General features: G+C 37.8%; 1 protein-coding gene and 1 long non-coding RNA gene across 3 annotated transcripts; one reads left to right on the forward strand and one right to left on the reverse strand.

The window, feature by feature from the left end:
• Positions 1–1,171: 1,171 nt before the first annotated feature.
• On the reverse strand, positions 1,172–1,604 carry LOC128864592 (uncharacterized). The gene is made up of 2 exons (XR_008454715.1): positions 1,434–1,604; positions 1,172–1,362 (listed from the first exon to the last, which is right to left on the reverse strand). It is a non-coding gene; the product is annotated as an uncharacterized LOC128864592 (long non-coding RNA).
• Positions 1,605–3,268: 1,664 nt separating this feature from the next.
• Positions 3,269–17,108, forward strand: LOC128865287 (probable aconitate hydratase, mitochondrial). 2 transcript variants are annotated; one of them, XM_054105458.1, is made up of 7 exons: positions 3,269–3,345; positions 3,452–3,507; positions 7,926–8,657; positions 10,489–11,216; positions 16,048–16,219; positions 16,287–16,790; positions 16,845–17,108. In XM_054105458.1, the coding sequence occupies exons 2-7, from the start codon at positions 3,472–3,474 to the stop codon at positions 17,037–17,039; spliced, it is 2,367 nt and encodes a 788-aa protein (XP_053961433.1). In that variant the 5' UTR covers positions 3,269–3,345; positions 3,452–3,471; the 3' UTR covers positions 17,040–17,108. The 2 variants fall into 2 exon arrangements, with proteins under 2 accessions (XP_053961433.1, XP_053961432.1); XM_054105457.1 differs by having other exon boundaries at positions 3,301–3,507.
• Positions 17,109–23,843: the final 6,735 nt, after the last annotated feature.

A 23,843-nucleotide genomic window follows, 5' to 3' on the forward strand; every position in this document is an offset into this window, starting at 1 on the left:
TATTTACCGTCGGAATTGGTGTGTCGTCGATTTTTACCTTAAGGGACAGCTTGACCTCCTTTGTCCAGGAGGTAAAGAGGGTCGCCGTGGACTTGGTGGAAGAAAGTTGGAGATTCCTCGCAGTGAAAAAGCGAGAAAGGTCGGTGAGGTAGTTGTTCACTTTGGAGCAGAGACCATCGATGTCATTGCCCGACGCCATTATCGTGCAGTCGTCAGCGTATGAGATTAGGGAAACTCCCGCTGGTGGTTGGGGGAGCTTCGAGGTGTAGAAGTTGAACAGCAAAGGAGAAAGGACACCACCCTGCGGTACACCTTGCTTAATCTTCCTCTGCTTTGATGTTTGGTCTCGAAAAATCACTGACGAGTGCCGACCGCTCAGGTAGTTTGCGGACCAGACCAGTTTTTTAAGGAGCGCTTTAGGATGTGCCGGGATTCCTTTGCCTTTTTATGTAACGAAGTCATGTCCATTGCAAAAACTGATATAACGTATAGGAAATACATCCCTTTAGACAAACGTGTCGCGATTGCTCTATATGCGCTTGGTTCTTCAGCTGAATACAGGACTATGGGCAGACTGTTCCGAGTATCAAAAGGAAGAGTATGCAATATTTTACAGGATTCTTGTTCAGCGGTCTGGGATAAGCTCGCCCCTAAGTATTTACCCAGCGATACCAATTTTTGGTGCAAATGTTCCAGTCGTTGTGCTAGGAGACTCAGAGTTTCGCTTTAGAGAGTTTCTAATGAAGCCTTACCCTTACAACTCAACGGCTGGATACAGCGAAAAGATTTTTAATTACCAACTTTCCAAGTCTAGAAGAGTAGTTTGACAATGCTTTGGGCCACTTGAAAGCAAGGTTTAAAAAAATTGGTAAAGGCATTGATAATGACATCAGAAATGCATCGTCAATAATAAAATGTTGCTGTATTTTGCACAATTTTGTAAATGAACGTAGTGATAGCATTAACAACGAATGGATCCAAAGCCAAACAAATTTCGAATTCGTAAATCAACGAGATCAACCAGAACCTACGTACTATACTCAAGACCACAACGTCAGCGAGGGAAAATTTCGAGAATCAATCGCTTCGTTTTTATCTTCAATTCATTTTTTTATTATTAAATTAATTAAACCTACTTAAAGTACTAACAATTCCTTCTGTAAACTTAAAATTCGTATTCTGTAAACTTAAAATAAAAATAATTCGTTTATCACCTTGACTAGAACACAAAGCCTTTTGTCGCCATTTGCACGGCCATGTCTGGATATTCATGCGTATTTCTTTTGCAGTCTCGTAGTTGCGGCAGCTTCTCTTCCCACAACTCCAAAAAAACTCGACCGCCTCTCTATACCAATGCGATTGCTTTTTCCAATAAAATGAGTCCCTAATTAATAATATATAACAAAAATTTTATTAGAATTATGTTTACAGACTTGTTTTCTTTGGCGGCGTTCATTTTATTTTGCTGTTTCTCCTTATATTCGTAGTAATATTTATCGATAACGCAGAAAACACAGGGTTGTATGTCGAAAAGTATCGTTATTGTCTAGGATTATTTTATAATCTCAGATTTTGGGAGAGAAATATTGTATGGAAAGTCGCGCTTTTTAATTCCGGACTTTGAGTTAAGCGCGAAAAAGTAGGTCATCTACTCATATGTGAACATATTATAAGATTATATTATAGTCTCAGATTATGAGAGAGAAATTTTGTATGGGAAATCTTGCTTTTTAAATACAAATCGGGAGTTAAGTACGAACAAGTAGATCATCTACTTATATGTGAACGTATTATAAGTCGTCAAGGGTGAATGACTTCATAGTTTCAAGGCTTGTGTAAAAGAAAATGGTGGCCATTTCGGAACAAAATTATTTTTTTTTTTTTTGTATATTATATTTGCAAAATTAAATAAAACTAACATTATTAAAAAGTATTATAATTTCATATCTATAACGGACTTAACTTGGAACAGAACATATGGCAGGACTAATTATAGCCTTCTATACGTTTTGGCTTAGTCGTCAAAAAACTCAATATTAGCATTTTCGAAAAAATTCATATAGAATCCCGTCTAAGTCCGGTGCTCTCCCATTTGTTTTTTATTTAGCATTGAAATAATTTCTTTAGCTGTAACTGGTTTGTCCATAGAATTAATGAGTTTGTTAAAATACAATCTAAACGCATCAGGAGATAATCTGATTCTTTTATTTGTTTCTTGCGGGGAAATTTCCATCTGGTTAACCGTGATTTAAAAAAAAGGTCACCATCAGGTGGGCTGCAGTTTTTATATTATTTGATTTCAAAATTTGTAAAATTAACCAACAATTCTCCTATTTTGATTATTTCTACAAGCAGAAGTGCAGCCAGACATCTTAAAAATAAACAATCTAAAACTCTTTAGAAGATAAAAATTTTACGGTTTATTTCTATATTATATTTGCCTAAGTGTATATATATATTTAGAAACATTGACATATATATTTATATAGTAATTTTTCATACATATCTTTATATGTATTTTTATTTTTTATCCAATTTTTACTATATTATTCATATTTGATATGTATATATACATATTTATATGCTTTATTTAAAAAAAAAATTAATATAATATATGTTATATATATACATTTATGTAGGTATTATTTAACAAAAAAATAGCGCTGCTGGTGAAAATTCGGAAAAAAATCGCGAGACCTTCATTATATTATTATATTTATTTAGTTATTGTTAAGTTGGCTGACATATATGGTAATTGCAACTTGAAAATGCTATTTAAAGTGTTAATTTATGGTATATATAAATAAAAAGTGTTAGAAACGTGTCTATGTTACACAGTTGTAATTATAATTAAAATAAATGTGATAAGTGCACTTATTATATCAAAATTTGATATAATTTATTAAAAGACAAATTTTAGAAACAAATAACTTAAAAACTTCTATTAACTGAATAGTGTTGGTGCTAGTTTTAGCAAAATAAACACTAAATCAACATCTCCTGTGAGTTCCATTGGAAAAGTCGTAATATTTCTCACAAAAGAAGCAAACGGTTAATCAGAAGTATACCTAGCCGAAAAACCTTTCAAAATAGTATTTGCAGCTGAATGCCAATTATGAAGGTAATCTGCCATATGTGAACGGGTAGAATAATTTTGTGGATTTATTGTTAATTACTCATATGTGAACGTACTTTAAAATGTTCGATAAAAAACACTTCAAAATTATCGAACGATTGATATCGGTATCGAGTAATAGGAAATAGAAAATAGTATCGTATTGAATTTGTGTCCCTAACAATTGCATTGCTAAGTTCTGTTGGGGTATTTTGTTTTGTAGTTGTGAGGTAACATTTGAGTAGCGAAATAGCTGTGGCAATCTACATAAATTATTGTTTTATTCGAACTTGAAGAAAATTACTGTCATACTTTTTCGTTTCTCTATTTCAAAAGCTGTTATTATAAGGACATTCATGATGACACAATTTCTGAGATATGTTAACAGCCCGGTAAGTGACATTTTTGGTCTTAATTGTTTTTAATTATATTTTATTATCTTTGCTTCGTAACAGTTAAAACTGCTGAATCCCATAAATCTGTTTGCTTTACTTTGCACCTATTTTCAGTCGTTTTAAGATTGCAATCTTTGTCATAACCTCAAAGGATATGGTTATCTAACCATGAAATAACCTTTCAAAAGGAAAAAGGTTCTTGCACTTTTCGCTTAAACAAGTTTTGTCATAAGAATATTTCACTTCATTAAAAAAATCTAAGCCATGACTTTGGTTTCGTATTAAACTCAACTTCAATACGAATTTGTATATTGCTGTGGTTAATTTTTTAAGACTATATTTTTTATGCCGGATAAAATCGATGGTTTTTTCTTGAGGAATCTAATCTATTTTGATTCATGAAAAGTTTCTGCAGCATACATCAGGAAGTGAATTTCTTTATTTTTAGTTTTATTATTAGTTTGGAATTAATAATTAATTGGCTAAGACTCCTTCTGATTGACCGTCACTTGTTTTGTGAGAAATATTACGAATTTTCCAATGAAACTCACAGGAGATGTTGATTTGGTGCTTATTTTGCTAAAACTAGCACCAACACTATTCGGTTACTAATAGTTTTTAAGTTATTTGTTAATAAAATTTGCTTTTACCTTCACCAAATTTTGATACAATAAGTGCACTTTTCACATTTAGTTTAATAATTATTAAAACAGTGTAACATACACACACGTCGCTAACACTTTTTATTGACATATACCATAAATTAACAATTAAATTGCATTTTTAAGTTGCAAACTCCAAATATGCCAGCCTGTTATATAAGCCTGAGCCGTGCATCCTCAACATCGCTGCTCAGAATACGCTTCAGTTTTCAAGCTGCTGTTCTGCGCTTTCAGCATAATGCTACTGCATATTTCGCAGACTTGTCTGCGCCCCGCGGCAAGTACACTGTGACATTGTGCACAGGGGGTATATCGCCTCCCATTTTCGTGTCAAACTGCGGGCCTTTCCACGCCGCAAGCTTGGGTGCCACGCCTGCTAACCACTCCGCGGTCTTCTCATCCTTGCAGTCCATAAGTAGTAGGCCCGGCCTGAAGTTCACCCCACAAAAGGGGAAATATGGAAACCGAAAATCGACCGCTTTTTTAGAGGGTAGAAAATGCTGCATTCTTGTCTGGTCAAAGTGCAGCACTTTGAGAAAAGAACATACAACCTGTGAAAATAATTAGAAATTTTATAGCATTGGCGTTGAACAGAAGAAATGCAAAATTATTACGAGAAAAGAAAATATAGATATCATGTGCTAGTATCGGTGGATCTCCATAGCAAATTATGTGCCTTCACAGACCTCATATGACCGGCTAACTCTGACACTTCCGAGGCAACCGAGGTTTTGAGGAATTGTGGGCTAAAACAAAAAAAAACGTGTTTGGACCTAACTGAATTTGCGTTTGAATCAATTTAAAAATACTGACCAACTTTAATAAATTCTAGAGATGTTTTTTACGCTATAAACGTATTAAATTTTATTATTAAATAATAATTACTAAAAATATTTGTCGAAATTACCATTTTCTTAACTCCACATGGACTTATACCACTTTAAAAAATATTATATTACAAAAAATAAAAACTAGAACAAATTAAATTAAAGTACATATTTTTATCGACATTAAGCTTACCTGAAATTGATTTTTATGTAAAAAGTAAAAACCAAGTTTATTAGAAGTTTATTTCACTAACAATAAAAATATAAAAATGAAAATCACTTCATTAAGATCTTTAAATAAAAAAAGAAAAAAGAAGAATTATATTTAGTTTTATTTTACAGTTAGCGTATTGTAGTATTTATGGTGAATTGGTGCTATGTAAGGTAACAAACTTATAATATCATTATATTTTTCTCTAGTTATGCTCCTTGAAGTTTCATAAAGTTGTAACATATCAATTGTTCTGAAATTTTTTGGTCTTCCTCTTTTTCCAATTAAAAAAATTGTTTTAAATGGAGCATTTTCTTCCATACTAATTTTATAAAATATTTTGTGAGGTTCGTTCCTATTGAACCTCATCCAACATATTTTAAGCCAGTTAACAATTTATCCGTCCGTATTTTTTTTTCTTTTTGATACGAGTGTTGCCTCTTTAAGAGGTTTGGTTGAGACAAAGTCTTCTCTTTTCATTTCATACAAAATAAAGCTGTTTTTACGGCATGTCTTTATTGCATTATAATAGTCTTCAGCAGTGTATAATTGACCTTTTTCTTTAAGGCTGTTTCCACAACTGCATAATCTCTATCGTTTGGAAGAAATGAATGATGACCTGACAGTAAAAATTTGTGGTCAATAACATTTATGTTATTATCGTCTGCTTGAACAATTTTTAACCATTTCAGTGCGAGCTTAGTATTGCGATTTTGTCCGGTACACATGTCACTGTATGCTATGACATGATCTTGAGTTGCTATCGTCTGAATATGCTTTAGACAGCAAGATGCTACTTGTTGTAGCAGCATAAACAATCCCCATATATACTGGGAATGCTGCTGAAGTGACAGTCCTTGGCCGGATATAAATCCGGGTCGTTCCGGTTACGTAGAACCGACTGTCGTGGGAAGATGCTACTTCTTCTGCACCTCTAGATGCTGTAGTTTCATCCCATGCATACATATGAATTTTATTGTCATGAAAATTATGAAAGCCTTCATTAAGAACATACATGTTTTGCTTATACAGGGTGGGCCATATAGCGTTTGCTTTTTGAACCACCTATTTTTTTGAGAATGGTAACACAAAACAAAATTGGGAAATATTGAAAACCTATTTCCAAAGTGGTGAGTCTTCTTCTTCTGATGATGAAGCTCATTTTCACATCGGTGGCTACGTCGATAACCAAAATTGTCGGATTTGGGGCTCACAAAATCCACACGTTACTGTAGAGAAGCAAATGCATCCACAACGAGTCACTGTTTGGTGCGGTTTTTGGTCTGGCGGCATCATCGAGCCATTTTTTTCAAAATGAGCGGGGAGCTGCGGTTACAGTAAATGGCGAGAGTTACCGTGACATGCTCAACGAGTTGTTTCCAAAAATTGAAGAGGATGACATGGACGACATTTGGTTTCAACAGCCGTCCTGTCCCGTCCAACTTGTCACACTGCCAAAGTTACACTCGAACTTTTAGCTACCATTTTTGAAAACTGAATAATCAGCCGAAATTCCGATAGAAATTGGCCGCATCGGAGCTGTGATTTAAGCCCGTTGGACTATTTTTTGTGGGGAGCCGTTGGGGGACAAATGCTATGCGAATCATCCAGAGACGATTGATGCTTTAAAACACGAAATCGAAGTTGCCATTCATGAAAATGGAGCCCAAACAATCGAAAATTTGCTTAAAAATTGGGTTGATCGAACGTCCTACTGTAAAGCCAGTCGTGGCAGTCATTTGAACGATATTATTTTTCATTCATAAATGACAATGTTCAATTTTCAAAATAAAAAAAAAAGTTTGAAAAAATATTGATTAGTTTGTTTTTTTATAGCCGAATCAAAAAGCAAATTTTACATGGCCCACCCTGTAGTAGCCACAGGAACTGTTAATTTGGGATATGGAAGGGCCTTTTGCAGATCAAAGGAAAATGCAAAATATTTATCTGGGTTCGTTAACGATAAGTTGTGATCTTCTTTTAAAGCTTTTCTAGCCAGTTCTGCATTTTTCAAATGTAGGCTATGTTCTTCTAAAAGGCTACTTTTTTCATTAGGCTCAGGGTAGTTTTATTTTTCATGTTTAAGTCATCGCATTTTTGACAAGTATCTTTATGTGGGTGATGAAAACTTAAATTACAATTATCCTTAAACATATTCCTGTATATTCGCTCGCTGAGAACTGTTGTATGGGTTTCTTCGCACCTTTCAACATACAAGTTGTACATTTTCCTTAAGTTTAAATCAGAGCTCAGGTATTTTTTGTTGGATTGTTAGAACATAGCAAATAATTACTTGGGATAATAAGAAAATTCCAAGACGGACAATATTTATTTAAATTTTTTTTTTGGTTTATTTATAATATCTAATGAGTTCATAAAATCCAGACCAAATGCCACTATTGCACATTATAATTAGAAGGAGAGACCTGAACCCAAACAAGTAGTATCACAATGGACCTGCAGGACCCCTCGCACCCTCATGGAGAGTGGCAACCACTGTAACCTAATCTAGATTCAATGCCATTTCAAATCAGAACTATACGAATAATATTTTTACAAGAATAATAAAATATTATTTTATTTCAAAGATTTTAATTATTAGTATACTCGTATAAATAATCTTTCATCGAGATTATTTGAATTGGTATACTCGTACACATTTCATACCGAATTGATAATTTCCTAAATGTCTTTGCTTTTATTTATTTTGTTTAGGTGCGTAATATAGCCCGCTATGCTCCCAATACTCATTCCCGACATTTCCACGCATCAACTTGCACAGCTTCAAAAGTTGCAATGTCAAAATTCGATGCTGATGTTTTCCTGCCATATGAGAAGCTTACTGGAACTTTAAAGATTGTATCGCAACGTCTGAATAGACCACTGACGTTATCTGAGAAAATATTATATTCACATTTGGATGACCCGAGCAACCAGCCCATTGAGCGTGGAACCTCATATTTACGACTTCGACCAGATCGCGTAGCTATGCAAGACGCTACTGCTCAAATGGCGCTTTTACAATTTATTTCTTCAGGCTTGAAAAGGGTTGCAGTACCATCAACGGTGCATTGCGATCATTTGATTGAAGCTCAAATTGGAGGAAAGGAGGATTTAGCTCGAGCAAAAGATCTCAATAAGGAGGTATACAAGTTTTTAGCTTCAGCATGCGCTAAATACGGTCTCGGTTTTTGGAAGCCCGGTAGTGGAATCATTCATCAAATCATTTTGGAAAACTATGCTTTTCCTGGACTGCTAATGATTGGCACTGACTCGCACACCCCAAATGGAGGCGGCCTTGGTGGGCTTTGCATTGGTGTAGGTGGAGCAGATGCTGTTGATGTTATGGCTGACATTCCTTGGGAATTAAAGTGTCCGAAAGTGATCGGAGTTAATCTAACAGGAAAAATCAGCGGATGGACTTCACCGAAGGACGTTATATTAAAGGTACATATGATCATAAGATTGCACGTGAAAACGATTTTTTTATTTGCTTTGTTTTATTTTGCTATTTTTGTATATGCGATTTTCAATTTATAATCTCTTATTTTAAATTTTCCATTCATAAACCCTTATCTATAAGTAGCGACTTGCGAATACTATAAATCAACAATTGATTTGTTGTGTTTATATTTGTCAGCACTTCATTATTCTGCGTTCAATTTGCAAGCTAAAAGATTTGTGAAGAAAAATTAAACAATACAAATAATATGGCATATTATTACGAATTTGTTAGGTTTTAAGGTTAAAAGTCACAAATTAATGGCAACAAAACTTGCTTTAATGCTTTACTTTTCGATTAAAACGCGTGCATCCCTGCTTATATCATAATAACGTGCTAAATAGCAATCGTAATTTCTAGATTTGGCAACTCGTAACTTCTGGCGAGTTTTGTCTCGCCACCTTGTGCCACGGCGAATTCATGTTTTGTTTTAGTATCTCATTCGCTCGCTATTCATGCCAGTGCGTTTGCATAGTTTCGCGGTCTGATCGTCCCGATTAGACACCAAATCCTTCGAACCAAATGGAGCCAATCTCTCTAGATGAACTACTTTGACTCTCCCTTGCCGAGTTTTGAATTGCTGTATGCGATACACCACATCATTCATCTTTTTAATTACCTTGTATGGACCTTTTCAGGACGCTTGAAGTTTTGGGGAAGCCCCTTTCTTTGCGGATTATAAATTATATAATATGTAATTAACTTCGCTGAATCCTTCGGAGTTCACCGCACGTTCAAATCATCCTTTATTTAGCTGGGTATGTTGCTTGTACAATTTTTTTTTCGAAGATTGACAACAAGCCTCCGCTCCTCAACTGTGCAATGTTACGCAAGTTACGTCACTCAACCATTACGCCGTAAACATATCACCTGACCATTCAATCGACAAAGTCGAAGTTAATTGGTCAGCATAAATTTACCCTACTCATCAAAGTATCATCGCAATGCGTTGTCGAAGTAACTCAATATGAGTGCGACGACACTTAGCAAGTATTGCGATAACACTTTGGCAATAAGTATTCTGATATGTGAGACCGTTGGCGACAACGTAGTAGAAAATAATTATGCATTAGCAATAAGGCACTATAAATATATTGTAAGTACTTTAAAATAATGTATGAGATTGTTATTTTGGAAATCCCGGGCACGCGACACCAATTGATAGAACAAGTTTTTTTTTCTGATAGCGGTAGCCCCTTGGCAGGGAATGAGGGCTACCGCCCCTCCTATTGTATTTTCGTCATGAAAAAAGTCCTATATTTAGTCTTATTGCCTTAATATATCTGACAATTAGTTTTAAGTTTGCACTTTATTGTCTTGGATTTAAATTTTGAAATTTTGGAGCTTCCATTCCAGCCCATACAATAGATGTATCACAAAAGTCTTAAATATACGCCCGCATATCTTAAATAAATAAATAAACCTTTATCCGAAAACAAAATTTAATGCAACTTCTTTGTTTAATAAACAAAATACGTACGAAACTTTGAACGAATGCTGATATTGATATAAACAAAATTAATGAGTTCGCGAAGTTTATATATAAAATTTTATCTTATTCTAAATTGGAGCGTTGCGGTCAGTGACATAGTGCTTTTAAAAGAAATTGAAAACTCTTCCTATTTGGTATGGGGCCCTTGTCTGCGAATGCTCTGAATTTTTATTTTTTAAAAGTTCCGTTTCCGATTTATCCACCTTATATAAGTATATAAATGTAATATTATAGGAATTTGCATTGTTATCTATTTTTTAAATGTTACCTGTACATTTCTATAGGTAGCTGACATTCTTACTGTAAAAGGTGGCACTGGCGCTATAATCGAGTATCACGGAAACGGTGTTAATTCTATTTCTTGTACTGGTATGGCAACGATTTGTAACATGGGAGCTGAAATCGGTGCCACCACGTCAGTATTTCCATTCAACGATCGTATGGCCACATACCTGAAGTCTACTAGCCGAGGCAGCATTGCTGACGAAGCAAATAAATATAAAAAACAACTTTTCACTCCAGATGGAAATTGTGAATATGACGAATTAATCGAAATTAACTTAGATAAGTTGGAACCTCATGTTAATGGGCCTTTTACGCCTGATCTGGCTCACCCAATAAGTAAATTGGGTGCAAATGCGAAACAAAATGGTTATCCATTGGATATCAAAGTAGGTCTTATTGGGTCTTGCACCAATTCTTCCTATGAGGATATGGGTCGCTGTGCCAATATAGCAAAAGATGCGATGAGTCATGGTCTCAAGTCAAAAATACCGTTTAACGTTACGCCTGGATCTGAACAGATTCGTGCAACCATTGAGAGGGACGGTATAGGTGAAGTTTTTGGAAAATTTGGTGGCACCGTTTTAGCGAATGCTTGTGGGCCCTGCATTGGGCAATGGGATCGCAAAGATATAAAAAAAGGGGATAAAAATACAATTGTTACGTCGTACAACCGAAACTTCACTGGACGAAATGATGCCAACCCTGCAACGCACTCATTTGTTACCAGGTGAGTACAAGTTTTAAAAATTTCGAAAAGCAACTTTACCGATCCTTATGTACCTTATGTTAAGGTACAATATTTTTTTATTTCAAATAACCTTTTAATAATACCAATTCTTTATTGGTACCCTAATACCATTTGAATGTACAGTTAATACCGTTAGTGCAGCATAACATATCTTTCCACGAAGACATTTAAAACTATAAATCCGTTATTCCTGCACTGATTTTTAGGAAAACCACAGTCCTCCTTCACGCTATCCACGATACCTAACATCTTGCCTCCCCCTTTAACCATAGGGGCCCTTGAATATGCTCAGATAGCTTATGTCTCTTAGCTGCAGGTTACTCGTCAGAGGACCTCTGCCGTTTAGAAGCTAGTCCCTCGGTGTTTGCCTAGGATACACGAGAGGTGCTAGCCCCATCGAGATCGACGGACTTTGCCCAAGTCCGCGAGGCCTTATACATCTCTGATAAAGAATCCTCTACTACAGCCGCGAATCTATGCAGAATGCGACAAGCTGACCGCTTCATTATCTTGGGCGCATGTGTTTATCAAAACGTGCCTCCCCGGTTTTTGCTGTCCCGGCAGAACTCGCAATCTGTATGTTAAGACTACGAGCAGAAATAGTCGGACCTAACGCTTTCGGCTGCTCAGGCGAGGTCCTACCAAAGCTTTAGTAGCGCCACATCGCAGAGATTGAGCATTGGCAGAAGCTGAATTGGAGAACAGGACTGTATTTTTAATGTATTTTTTTAAATTCCATTTTTGGACCCACGAGTGCAGAGTAAAGGATGGTCCACTCGCACACAGTCTCCTGTAAGGAAGAATAATACATAAGGTCGGCAGGTTAGGTTAGGTTAGGTTATAATGGTTGCCCAGAGAGTAGGGCCCACTTGGACGAAATAGTTTGGTTCGTCCTTTGTGATACCATTTAAGGACAGAGAAGGGGGAGGAAGGGAAGGGATGGGGGAGTGGTGAGTGATTGTGGACTACGAACGGTGACTAGTCCGCGGTTGTGTTAACCTCTTTATGCTGCTGATGTAGTTCATCAGATTTTTGTTATCAACACCTGCTATATCAGCAGGCGCAGAAAAGAAATGAGAACCAAGATACTTGAATCTTAGTCCCGCGAAGGCTGGGCAGCTAAGGAGCATATGCTGAGATGATTCCACCTCATCCTCCATGCAGCTGTCGCAAAAAAGGACTCGAAGTGATTCCGAGTCTCACGGCATGTGTACCTCGCGGACAGTGCCCCGTGATGATGCCCACGAAATTTGAGAGATGACATTTTGTCATTCCCAGGATATCCCTCGAACGCCTCCTATCCAAACGTGGCCAGAAGGACTTCGCGACCCTACACGTTCGTGTACTTGCCCAGCGTTCGCTGAGTTGGTGCATAGCCCATCCTTCCAGGAGTAGAGCGCAGGTTGTCAAGGGGATCCCGATCCTCTCCTTTCGCGGGCACATTGCCTCACAGGTCCCCTGTCTGGCCAGCTCGTCGGCTTTGCAGTTTCCTGCAATGTCACTGTGACCAGGTACCCAAATTATCTTTATGTCGAAGAATTCTGATGCAATCGAGAGTGAGACCAGGCATTCCCTGACCAGCTTCGAATGCACCATAATAGAGCCTAGGGCCCTGATGGCCGCTTGGCTATCGGAGTAAATATTTACCCTCTTAACAGTTGTTACGCAAGTAAGTAGCCAGTCAGCTGCTTCTTTAATTGCGGCCACCTCTGCTTGGAACACACTGCAGTGATCCGGTAGCCTGAATTTGAGTTTGATGGGGAGCTCTTTGCAGAATATTCCTCCTCCAACCCTACCGTCCAACTTCGAGCCATCCGTGAACAGGTTAACGAGGCCCTGTCCCCAGGTGTTGCCCCCGGTCCACTCCTCCCTAGGTCGGCAGGTATTCTGTATACTCCGTTTGCGACTGGACTATTTGAAGGAATGGGCTCCCAGCCAAGTTGGCCTCCAGCCCGGTGGAAAGAGATAGGAGGGAAGGAGCTTCGAGTCATACTTTTTTCTTATTTCTGCCCAAGTTGTGAAAGTAATCAGCTCTAAATTAGCCGAATTTGTCTTGATAACTAAAATTGTTTTACCGTCTTCATTTGTTTTCCTTTGAGTTTCCGCTTAAGGCCGGCGGGCCAATTAAAAGGTCAAAAAAAGCGATTTTTTTTTTCCTGAAATCAATAGCTTAGATATTCAAGAACATTAGACACAAATTTTCAGAGTTAAATTCCAAGTATTTGCAGAGCTACAGAGCCGAGCGTAGTGCGGCGCCGAGCAACCGTGCGCTTATTGTTGTAGTGTATCGAAAACTTTGAAGCGCGTTTTCTCGGCTTTTCATTTTCACGATTTTACCTAATTTATGTACACGATTGCAAAAAAACTAAGCGAGCTATTCATTTCATTCAAAATGCGTTATCTTCAGTATTGTTTTCTCTCTATGTGAACTAAAAAAAACATCCAAAAACTTTTTTTAAGCGACTTTTTTACTTTGAAAAACCACTTTTTTTCTACCTTCCCCAAAAATTCGAATTTTACGTGTTTCTCCCAATTTCCTTAGTTCACATCGAAGATAATTACATCAAAATTAATAATCTTTTTTTTTTTTGTTTTCAGATGAAAATTGCAAGTTGTATCTTGTACAGAAGTTGGATACTTCAGTGGCAAGGCGCTCTGGGAATCTATTGATAACTCGGCTTACAATATATTGTTGGAGATTGTACAAATTTTTTTTTTTTAGTTCAAATATATATTAAACTATCCCCAAAACTTCATTTGGCTAATTGTTTTTTTTCTCATCCTACAACGCTTCGCGAAAACTACTGAATTTAGGACATCTAATTGGCCCGCCGGCCTTAACTAATGCCCAACCATTTTGAATACGGTTGGCATCTGTCGACTGTGAAGACCAACCCAACATTTCAATCCCATTTTCCTATTTCCACTCTTATACAACTTCTGCTTTGATGCTTGGGATGGTTGTCTTCTTGTAAAATTCAAGGTTGGCTAATTCAAGATTGGCTGGCTTCCAAACATCTTCACGGCTGACGTAATAATGTTTTTTGGTAAATTTTATTCGCCAAAACTATGTTCCTTTTCAGAGAAGCAGCCTCAAACATCAACCTTAACTGAATGCTTAACAGTTCCTTGAAGGTGTCGATTATCAGCAGTTAACCAGGATCTACGTATGCAACCCAAAAGTAACATTTAATTATTCAATCGTGATCACTACGTTTGCCCAATACCCTTCTGAATTTGCCTTATCCCATGCAAACCTTTTTTCAGTGTGATAACGAGAGCAGCGGTTTCCATGTTATCCGGAATTTTAGGCCTTCTTCTTTTTTTGCATGACTGTAGGGCGGATAACCCATTACGCCGATGTTCTGAGTGCTCAAAAGCTTTCTTGTGTGGGCCGATACGTCAGTGCTCGAATCGTCTTGGTGAAGAATGATTCTACTTCGGTGATTGGTTTTCCTTTATTCTGGCTGTGTACCATTTAGAATTGATTGTTTTAAGTTTCACTAGAGGTACTGTTGTGCCATGACAGATTTTCTGTAAAGACAGGCTTTGAGGTGCTTCTAACGTGAACAACTTTTGTTGGATTATGCTCGTCGGGGAACACTCATACTCTCCATTGCTGTTTTGTTTGTGGCTCATATGGATAGATCCACGATTCAGAAACGTGCTTTTTGAACCACCGCGGCTGAATTTCTTCAAAATGTTTTACACTAATCGACACGAGTCCACGCGTTTCCACGACAGTCGGTTCTATGTTGCCGAAACGACCCGGTATCCGGTCAAGGACTGTCACTCCAGCAGCATTACCGGTATGTAAGTATGGGGAATGCTTATGCTGCTACAACAACAACAAAACAACAAGTCCATTTTTGGGCAATTGTTAAATTATAAATTATCTAAGAAGAACAAATCTTCGGGGCGACAAAATTTTGATGCAATATTAAATTTATGCTGATCCCACTAGCGGCCAAAGATGCCATTACATCGTGATATGTCACATGACGATCTGGCTTTATCAATTGACGCACAACATCGATTGTTTCTATACAACAACTGTTTTTGAACGGGCTTCACGAAATTCGTACTGCAAGGATCGACAGCCACGTTGGAACTCATACCAGCATTTCACAGTGGCTAAGAGAGGTGCTTTAATGCCGAGTGTTGTAAGTAAGTTGATCGATGCACGCCTGTCTCGATAATCTACGTCGAAAATCTTAATAAATCATCGCATAAAAATTTTCAAGAGCGAATATTTTAATGAGTTAATTCCATCTTTTGTGAATTTTCCAACTCACTGGAAAAAGAACAAATAAACCTCGTAATTGAAAACTTTTTATGTAAGTTTTTGCTCGATCAATATTTTCTTTTTATTGGTGATGAGAAACAAGTGGTCAACATTGCTAGAATCCGATGTTATATCATAAAATGTAGTCCTGCTGAAATTAACTTTTCATTACAAAATTCTATAATTATAAGATATGTTTTTTTTTCTCGAGAAATGAATTTTTGAACTTGTGGCTATATGGCTTGGTCAACATGACTTGTGTGATAGAGCCCGTAGGCTCTTAAACTTTTTTACAAACCACTATCGGCACACAAACAATAGATTTCAGATGGTATTTTGCTCTGTTAATATAATATATGAATCAAAATAAGATAAAGGTTTCTCACTTCAAATACACCCCAAATCCAACAAAATTTATGAATTGAATTCTCTAATTTTTTATTTTCTTTTAATTTTTTGCTGCTTGTACATTCTACTAAAAGTACTTCCCACTGAGCATATTGATTGACATTTGTATATTTTTAGCCCTGAATTAGTCACCGCTTTATCTATTGCTGGTCGATTAGACTTTAATCCATTAACCGATGAACTTACCGGGTCTGATGGGAAGAAATTTAAATTGGCAGCCCCCTTTGGTGATGAATTACCTTCGAAAGGATTTGACCCTGGAATGGATACATTTGACGCACCACCAAAGGTATATTTTCCACATTATCCAAAAAATAAAATAATAAAAATCGTTTTAAAATAAAATAATATTCCAGAGTGGGGAAGCTGTGAAAGTGGAAGTGGATCCTAAGAGTCAACGCCTTCAAATTTTAGAGCCCTTTGATAAATGGAATGGTAAAGACTTGGTAGATATGACCGTTCTTATTAAAGTAAAAGGAAAATGCACAACGGACCACATATCTGCTGCTGGACCTTGGCTTAAATACAGAGGGCATTTAGATAACATTTCAAATAACATGTTTATTGGAGCTGTTAACTCAGAAAATAGCGAGATGAATAAGATAAAAAATCAAAAAACTGGCGAATGGGGAGGTGTTCCTGATGTTGCACGATATTACAAAGCCAATGGTATTAAATGGGTTGCTGTCGGTGACGAAAACTACGGAGAAGGATCATCTCGTGAACATGCAGCATTAGAACCACGTCATCTGGGCGGTAGAGCAATTATAGTAAAGTCTTTTGCTCGCATACACGAAACGAATTTAAAAAAGCAAGGATTGTTACCTTTAACATTTGCGAATCCAGCTGATTATGACAAGGTATATGTTTATAAGCAGTTTGAATTTTAATGAATTAATTTACATTGTTTATAGATCCAACCTGAAAGTAAAATTTCCATACTTGGACTAGATAGTTTGGCGCCTGGAAAGCCCATCGACTGCGAAATCAAAACCGGCAGTAAGGTCGAAAAAATCAAGCTCAATCATTCGTTAAATGATTTGCAAATTGGTTGGTTTAAGGCGGGTAGCGCACTTAACCGCATGAAAGAACTAGCAAAAGCAAATTGAACGCGAATAATGCCTACATTTGTATATAATCTGGAAGATCTTTAAAATATATAATGCTGCATAAGTGTATTACATAAGCGTTTTGGTATTGCTAGGGCCCTTTTTGCAAACCTCGATATTCTTCTAGTAAATCAGGTTATATATTCGTTGTAAGTAATTTGCTTATTGCCGTCATTTTATTAATTTGTCTAAATGCATGAACATGGTTAAATATGTATACTCTTTAATGCAGGTGAAATCAGTTTAAAATTTAGTCACGTGTTGAATTTAGTTCAAATCGCTTTATTTAAGTTAAGACAATATGGATTTGAATACATATATGTTAGTGTATATGTTCACAAACAATTTTTATTCTCTCTTTACTGCAGAGTCGCATTGGAATCTGATTTATTTTCAACACCCTTCCTCAATGTGAATCTGTTTACATTAAAATTCGACAGTTGTTAATATAAATTCAATAATTTTACAAAGTCAGAGTGCTTTGCTTTCGACCAATTTTTAGTTAGTACATCAGCTATCATGTTCTCAGTTGAAATGTATTTTAATTTTATATCGCCATGCTGAACAAAACAACCTCTCGGACGAAGTGCTGTCTGATGTCGATGTGCTTTGATCTAGCATGGTATACTGGATTTTTAGCTAGGCTTTGAGCGGACAATTGGTGTATTAGCTTTACCACAGTCAATTTCAATCATTAAGCGTCTCAAATGCATCGCTTCCTTCACAGCTGATGACAATGTCATGTAATCAGCCTCCGTGCTACTCAAGGCCACGGATCCCTGTTTCTCGGACTTCCACGAAATTGGTTCACCGGCCAGAAAAAACACATATCCCGTGTATGATCTGCGATTACTTATATCACGCGCATGCCCACATGCACGATAATTCAGCTTCAAATCTATTGTAGCTGCTAGGTATCGAATTACATGCTTCACACCTGCGACATGTTCACTATGTGTATTCTTGTTCATGTGTGGTAACTTCAGAGCTGAATGATAAATATCTGGTCTGGAAGTCAAAGCTAGCCACATTAACTCACCGGTCGCTGATTGATATGCCGTTGGATCTTCTACCACGCATCTTTCACTGTCACATGCTACTTGATACCCTGCGTCTAATGGCGTTGCTGCGACCCTACATTGCTGCATGCTGTGACGGTGTAAAATATCTTTGATATAAAGTGACTGGTTCATCGATATGTCGCCACATCGCCATCGCGCTGGATCTGCATAGTCAAGAACATCTCCAAATGGGCCTTATCGCTGCATTCAAACTTTGTTGAAAACATTGCTTTGATTTGTATCAAAACTGTCTTCTTCTTTTTGTATGTTATAAATATATCATCTATATAAATTAGTATTAAACAAAGACTACCTTTTATTCCCTGCTGTACAAGCATGGCTCGTTCTGACACTGAGTGAACCCAATTTCAAGTAGCGCTGCATTCAGCTTGGAGTTCCACTCCCTTCCTACTTGTTTTAAACCATAAATCGCTTCACTCAACCTCAATACTTTTTGGCACAGGTCTTGTCTGGTACTACCAACGCAAAATAAGAAGCTCAGAGATCTCGTCGGCAAGTTGGGTTCTGAAATAGATGGGCTCATCCGTTTCTGTGAACCGCGGCACCACGTGCATGGCGGTATCAAGAAACGGTGCAGCATAATTAAGCGCTGGCATACGGAGCTAGTTGTGCAAGTCGAGGCAGAGCAGAAGACATTATGTTCTGTTCCCATGAGCAAGACGGTGGAAGTCCAAACAACAGCCGTGTCATAGCCACACAAAGTCTACCCCAAAGCGGTAAATGATTCAGGGCTCAAGTCCCAAGGAAAACTCGCAAGACCCTGAGAAGACTCCGCAGGCAAAAGAAGGAGAGCTGCAGTCTCAGCGGAGAAACAACAGTAATTGGTAAGGTAACACAAAAGGAGCAAGAGTGGACGAAAGTTCGCAGACAGAAGAAGGACAAAAAAGCAACAGCAATAAAACCAAGGGCAGATGCCTTTATAATCGCAAAAAAGTCTCACGGTATTTCCTACGCGGACATATTGAAGGCAGTCAAATCCAACTCTGAGCTCAAGGAATTTAGCGAAGAGGTGAGAACGATTCGGCCAACACAGAAAGGACGACTCCGTATAGAGCTAAAGCGCCGAAGTGAAACCAATGCCTCCAAATATTAGTCAGTAATTGAAAAAACTCTCGCGAACGTGGCTATGGTCGATCTGCGTACCCACATGGTCACAGTGTGGTCACAGACGAATTATTGGCAAGCGCATATTAAGAGGCCAGACCAAGGTGCACTGGTACTCTTTAGTACGCACGCCGTTTACATACAGCTTTCGGCAGAAGATGCTAAGAGGACCCCTTGCTCTGGGGCATTTAAGAGTTGGCTTGATAAGATGTCGAGTATCGGAAGTAGTGCCGCCTAAGCACTGTTATAGATGTTGGGGATATGGACACGTTGCCACATTAAACAGTCCAGAAGGTGCGGTGAAGGAGGTCACAAAGCCGTAGACTGCAGCAAAAAACAGAAATGTGCATTATGCAAAGGCGCACATGCAGCCGGAAGTGGAAAGTGTCCGCTTTACCAAGAGGCTGTGAGAACACGAAGACCATGAAACACATGCAGCTTAATATCAACCACTGCAAAACGGCACAGGGCCTCTTAGACCAATTGTTGACGGAGATAAGGATTGATGCGGTGCTGTTATCGGAGCAGGTAGCACCTGAAAATACGTGTAATTGGACGGCAGATAAAAAGAACTTTGCTGTGATCTGGGTAACCGGAGGCAAAAGTGCTCAATATAGGATGACGGCAGAGTGCGAGGTTTTCACCTGGGTTAAGGTACAAAACCTCTAGGTAGGAATGGAGGAATGGAACAATTTGAAAGAATGCTTTAACTTATAGAAACAGAGCTAAGCGGAAAACGACCAATAATAATTACTGAAGACTTCAACGCTTGGTCTACCACATGGGGAAGTAAACACACCAACGCAAAAGGAAGGGCTACTGAAGAAGCATTCGCGAGCATGAATATGGTACTTCTGAACGATCCGGTAGTCACACATTCGACAATGGTAGAGGACAATCTGTTAGTGCCGAGACATCTGGAAGGGAGACACTGGAAATTCTCTTTTAATTTTTTATTCGCGGTCACACGTGCAAATTTGTTTTCGGCAACATTTTGACATTTAATACTTTAGCATTGTCTGGTTCGGATATATTCTAGAACCCGCTTACATGTAAAGCAGAGAGCGTTCGACAACAGTTTCTTGAATATTTCAATGAGGAATGCAAACTGGTTAAATAATAAATAACTTTCTATTTTTTTTTATTTATATATGTATATACATTTTTGCACTTAAATAAAAAAAAAATTAAATTAAAAATACTTCATATAAATAATTAACTTAAAATTAGCTTGAGTATCTAGAAATCAGGGGAAAAATTAGAATTCAACGTAAACATGTCCCATAACTTTTATAAATTAAACCGACTTTACTAGCAAATAATCCTGCATTTCCCAAGCAGCGTTCGGATGTTTGTCATCGTTGATATCTTCCGCTTGATTGAAAACCAACATAGAACTCAGGACTTTCTCCCCCAAAAGAAGAAAACGAATGAAGCTATTGTCAAGGAAAGATAGGATTTAAGATAAGAAATACGAATAAGAAGAACAAAGGAGACAAATTCCCTTCTCTCTTCCGCGGCCGTCCTAAATGCGGAAAAATGCGCAGTAATTACCCTCGACGTAAAAAATGCCTTGAACTCTGCCAACTGGAAGAGCATCCTCTCCGCACTCAGAAGCTTCGCAATCCCGCGTTATCTGATTCGTATCACTAGCAGCTATCTAAGCCGGCGAGTCCTGTTTTACAGTACAGAATAAAGCCCAAAAAGATACATAGTAACGGGAGGCGTCTGAAATTGCTTTTAGCAGTCCCGGGGTGAAATCAGGCGAGAGGGGGGGAATGTTATAGGGTTAGTGGGAGCATGCCCCACATACCACTGGTGTGACGGTGTTTCTGACATTTTCGATTTTAACCTCCTCTGCAAAAAAAAACAAAAAAAGTCTTGTTTGCATACTCCTCCGGCTGCCTCATATAGACTAGATCTTTTAACTCGCTATTAAGATAAGCTGTACAAACGTCACCAGTGCCTCCATGTCTGCCTGCCAATATGAACCGTGAGTACTGTTACATGCCTCACCAAATGTTTGCGGAAACTGTATCTCTTTAGTTTGTACTGCGTATATGATATTGTAATATTTCTTTGGACGCCCTGTCATACCAGGGCTGTGTACCAGTCCTGACTCCTCTGCGCTGACTTATTCATGACTCCCCATACTATCACTGAACGAATTTGTCTGCTGATCATCGTCATCACTACAAGGAAGTGGCTTCATTCTGTCATGACCTGGTGCATCAGCTGTTGAATTTTCTGTTGGAAAATTTATTATGATTTGACCATCATTTTGGGAATTGTCGAAGCAACAAAATCTGCGCACAATAATGACGATTTTTGATCCTATGGTTTGCTCGGTCTTGTCATTATACAGGCGAAAATCATTTTACAAGATGTCTGGCGCTCCGGAGTAGGTTATGATGAACCGATTAAAGAAGAAAAACCTTACATCTGATTTTGTTGGGTGAAACGTATTCCTGCGATCAACGGCATAGAGATTCCTCGTTGTTTTTCACTTTCCTGCGAATACCAAAACAATCAGTTGCACGTTTTTGTAGATGCAAGTATAAAACCCTACGTTGCGGTAGCCTACATCAGGCTCGCAAATATCCTGTTCACTTTTGGCTTCGAAAACTCGGGTGCGCCATTGAAGCCCATTTCCATACCCAGGCTGGAGCTGTTAGCTGTTGTTTTGGGACTTAGGCTGGAGAATGTTCTCAGCTAGGAAGTGTCCATCACAGTAAATCGCAGAGTATTCTGGACAGACTCCAAAAAGATGTTGTTTTGACAGCGTTCGAACACGAGAAAATATCATCAATTCGTGGCGCTGAGAATCGGAGAGATCCTCGAGAGTTCTACTATTAGGTAGTGGAGGTGGCTGCCATCTGATGAAAATATTGCGGACAAAAGAACTAAATGGAGCAGCAACCGGGAATTCGACGACAACCAACGCTGGTTCAGTGGACCTGAATTCCTACGAGAACGAGAGTCAAGCTGGCCAGTTATGCAATTTCCAGATCATGGCGAAGAGACAGTGGAGGTTCTACAGCACATGAATTTCGCTAACAACTCATTGGTTATGACCACAGAAATAACTCCAGATGTAAACAGATTTAGTACTTGGGGAAAAGCTTCGCAGTACGCACCGATTTGTTTTACGTTTTCTACGATTGGTGACGAAGGGAAAGCCACGTTCTCACTTTCTTCAAAAAGATACCCAAAATCTTGAAAATCTCGATTAAAAAAGTGGTCCAAATGAGTCGGGAATAGGCTAGAATGAGAGAAAAAATGAAAATTACATATTCAGAAGCATACAAACTTGATCTGAGCAGGTACCAGTTTTGACACAATTCCCTATAAGAAACATTGCATGTTTAAGTGTAGTAGGGAAAGATACACAAAATTTTAAAAATCTTGATAAAAAAAATTTCGTCCGAAAGGGTCGGGAATAGGCTAAAATGAGAGGAAAAATGAAAATTATACATGTATCATAGAAGACATTCGAACTTGATCTGTTAAAAAAATTGAACAAAATCAGGGCAAAATTTTATTGATGGAGGTCATGGTCATCCATCCAAAGAAAATTAAGATAATTGGGTGTTTCACTATTTCATAGTTTTTCTGGTTTAGCACCGATTTTCATAGCTTTTAAAAGTTTTAGAAGCACTAGAAAATTCTCTATCTCGTGCACTAGAAACTGGATTATCTTGTGCTAAAGGTTTGATCAAAATCCGAGCAAAATTGAGTGAGTAACAGCATTTTAATCGATGATAGTCATGGTGATCCAGGGAAAACGAATTTATCGAGTGTTTCGCTACTTCATAGTTTTGTTAGTTTACCACCGATTGGCATAATTTTGACACTGTGAGATGCACTGGAAAACTTACTGTCACGTGCATGGAAAATTTACTGTCTTCTGCCAAAAAGTTGAACAAAATCAGGGGAACATTGAGTGAGTAATGCACAAGTGTTTTCGCTACTTCATAGTATTGTTGCTTTACCAGCGAGTTCCATAATTTTGACAGTTTGAGGAGCACTGAAAAATTCGCTATCGCGTGCACTTGTGCAAAAAGTTTGAGCAAAATTTATTGAGTAATAGCATTTTTATCGATGGAAGTCATGGTCATCCAGGGAAAGTCGAAATTATTGAGTACTTTTGCTACTTCGTAGTGTTGTTCTTTTAGCTCCGATTTTCATAACTTTAACAGATTGAGAAGCAGTGAAAAATTCACTATCTCCTGCACTGGAAAATTTTCTATCTTGTGCCAGAAGTTTGAGCAAAATTGGATGAGTAATAGCCCTTTTATCGATGGAAGTCATGGTCATCCAGGGAAAATCGAAATTATTAAGTGCTTTCGCTACTTCATAGTTTGCTTGTTTTACAACCGATTTTCACAATTTTGACAGTTTGAGGAGCACTGGAAAATTCGTGTGAAGTAGAATTCATTTCGAGATCTCTCATCACATTTCGAAATCTGGATATTATTCTTTAGGGTATATGAGGTTTGTTGTCCCATGCATATGAAATTCACGTTAAGTGTTGCCATTTATTCACTGTTTTGTAATACATATTAGGCATGTGCCTTTATGCACATAAGAACAGACACAACTGAATGTGTTTTACATG

Source organism: Anastrepha ludens, chromosome 5 (assembly GCF_028408465.1).
Source record: "Anastrepha ludens isolate Willacy chromosome 5, idAnaLude1.1, whole genome shotgun sequence".
Lineage (NCBI taxonomy): Eukaryota > Metazoa > Arthropoda > Insecta > Diptera > Tephritidae > Anastrepha > Anastrepha ludens.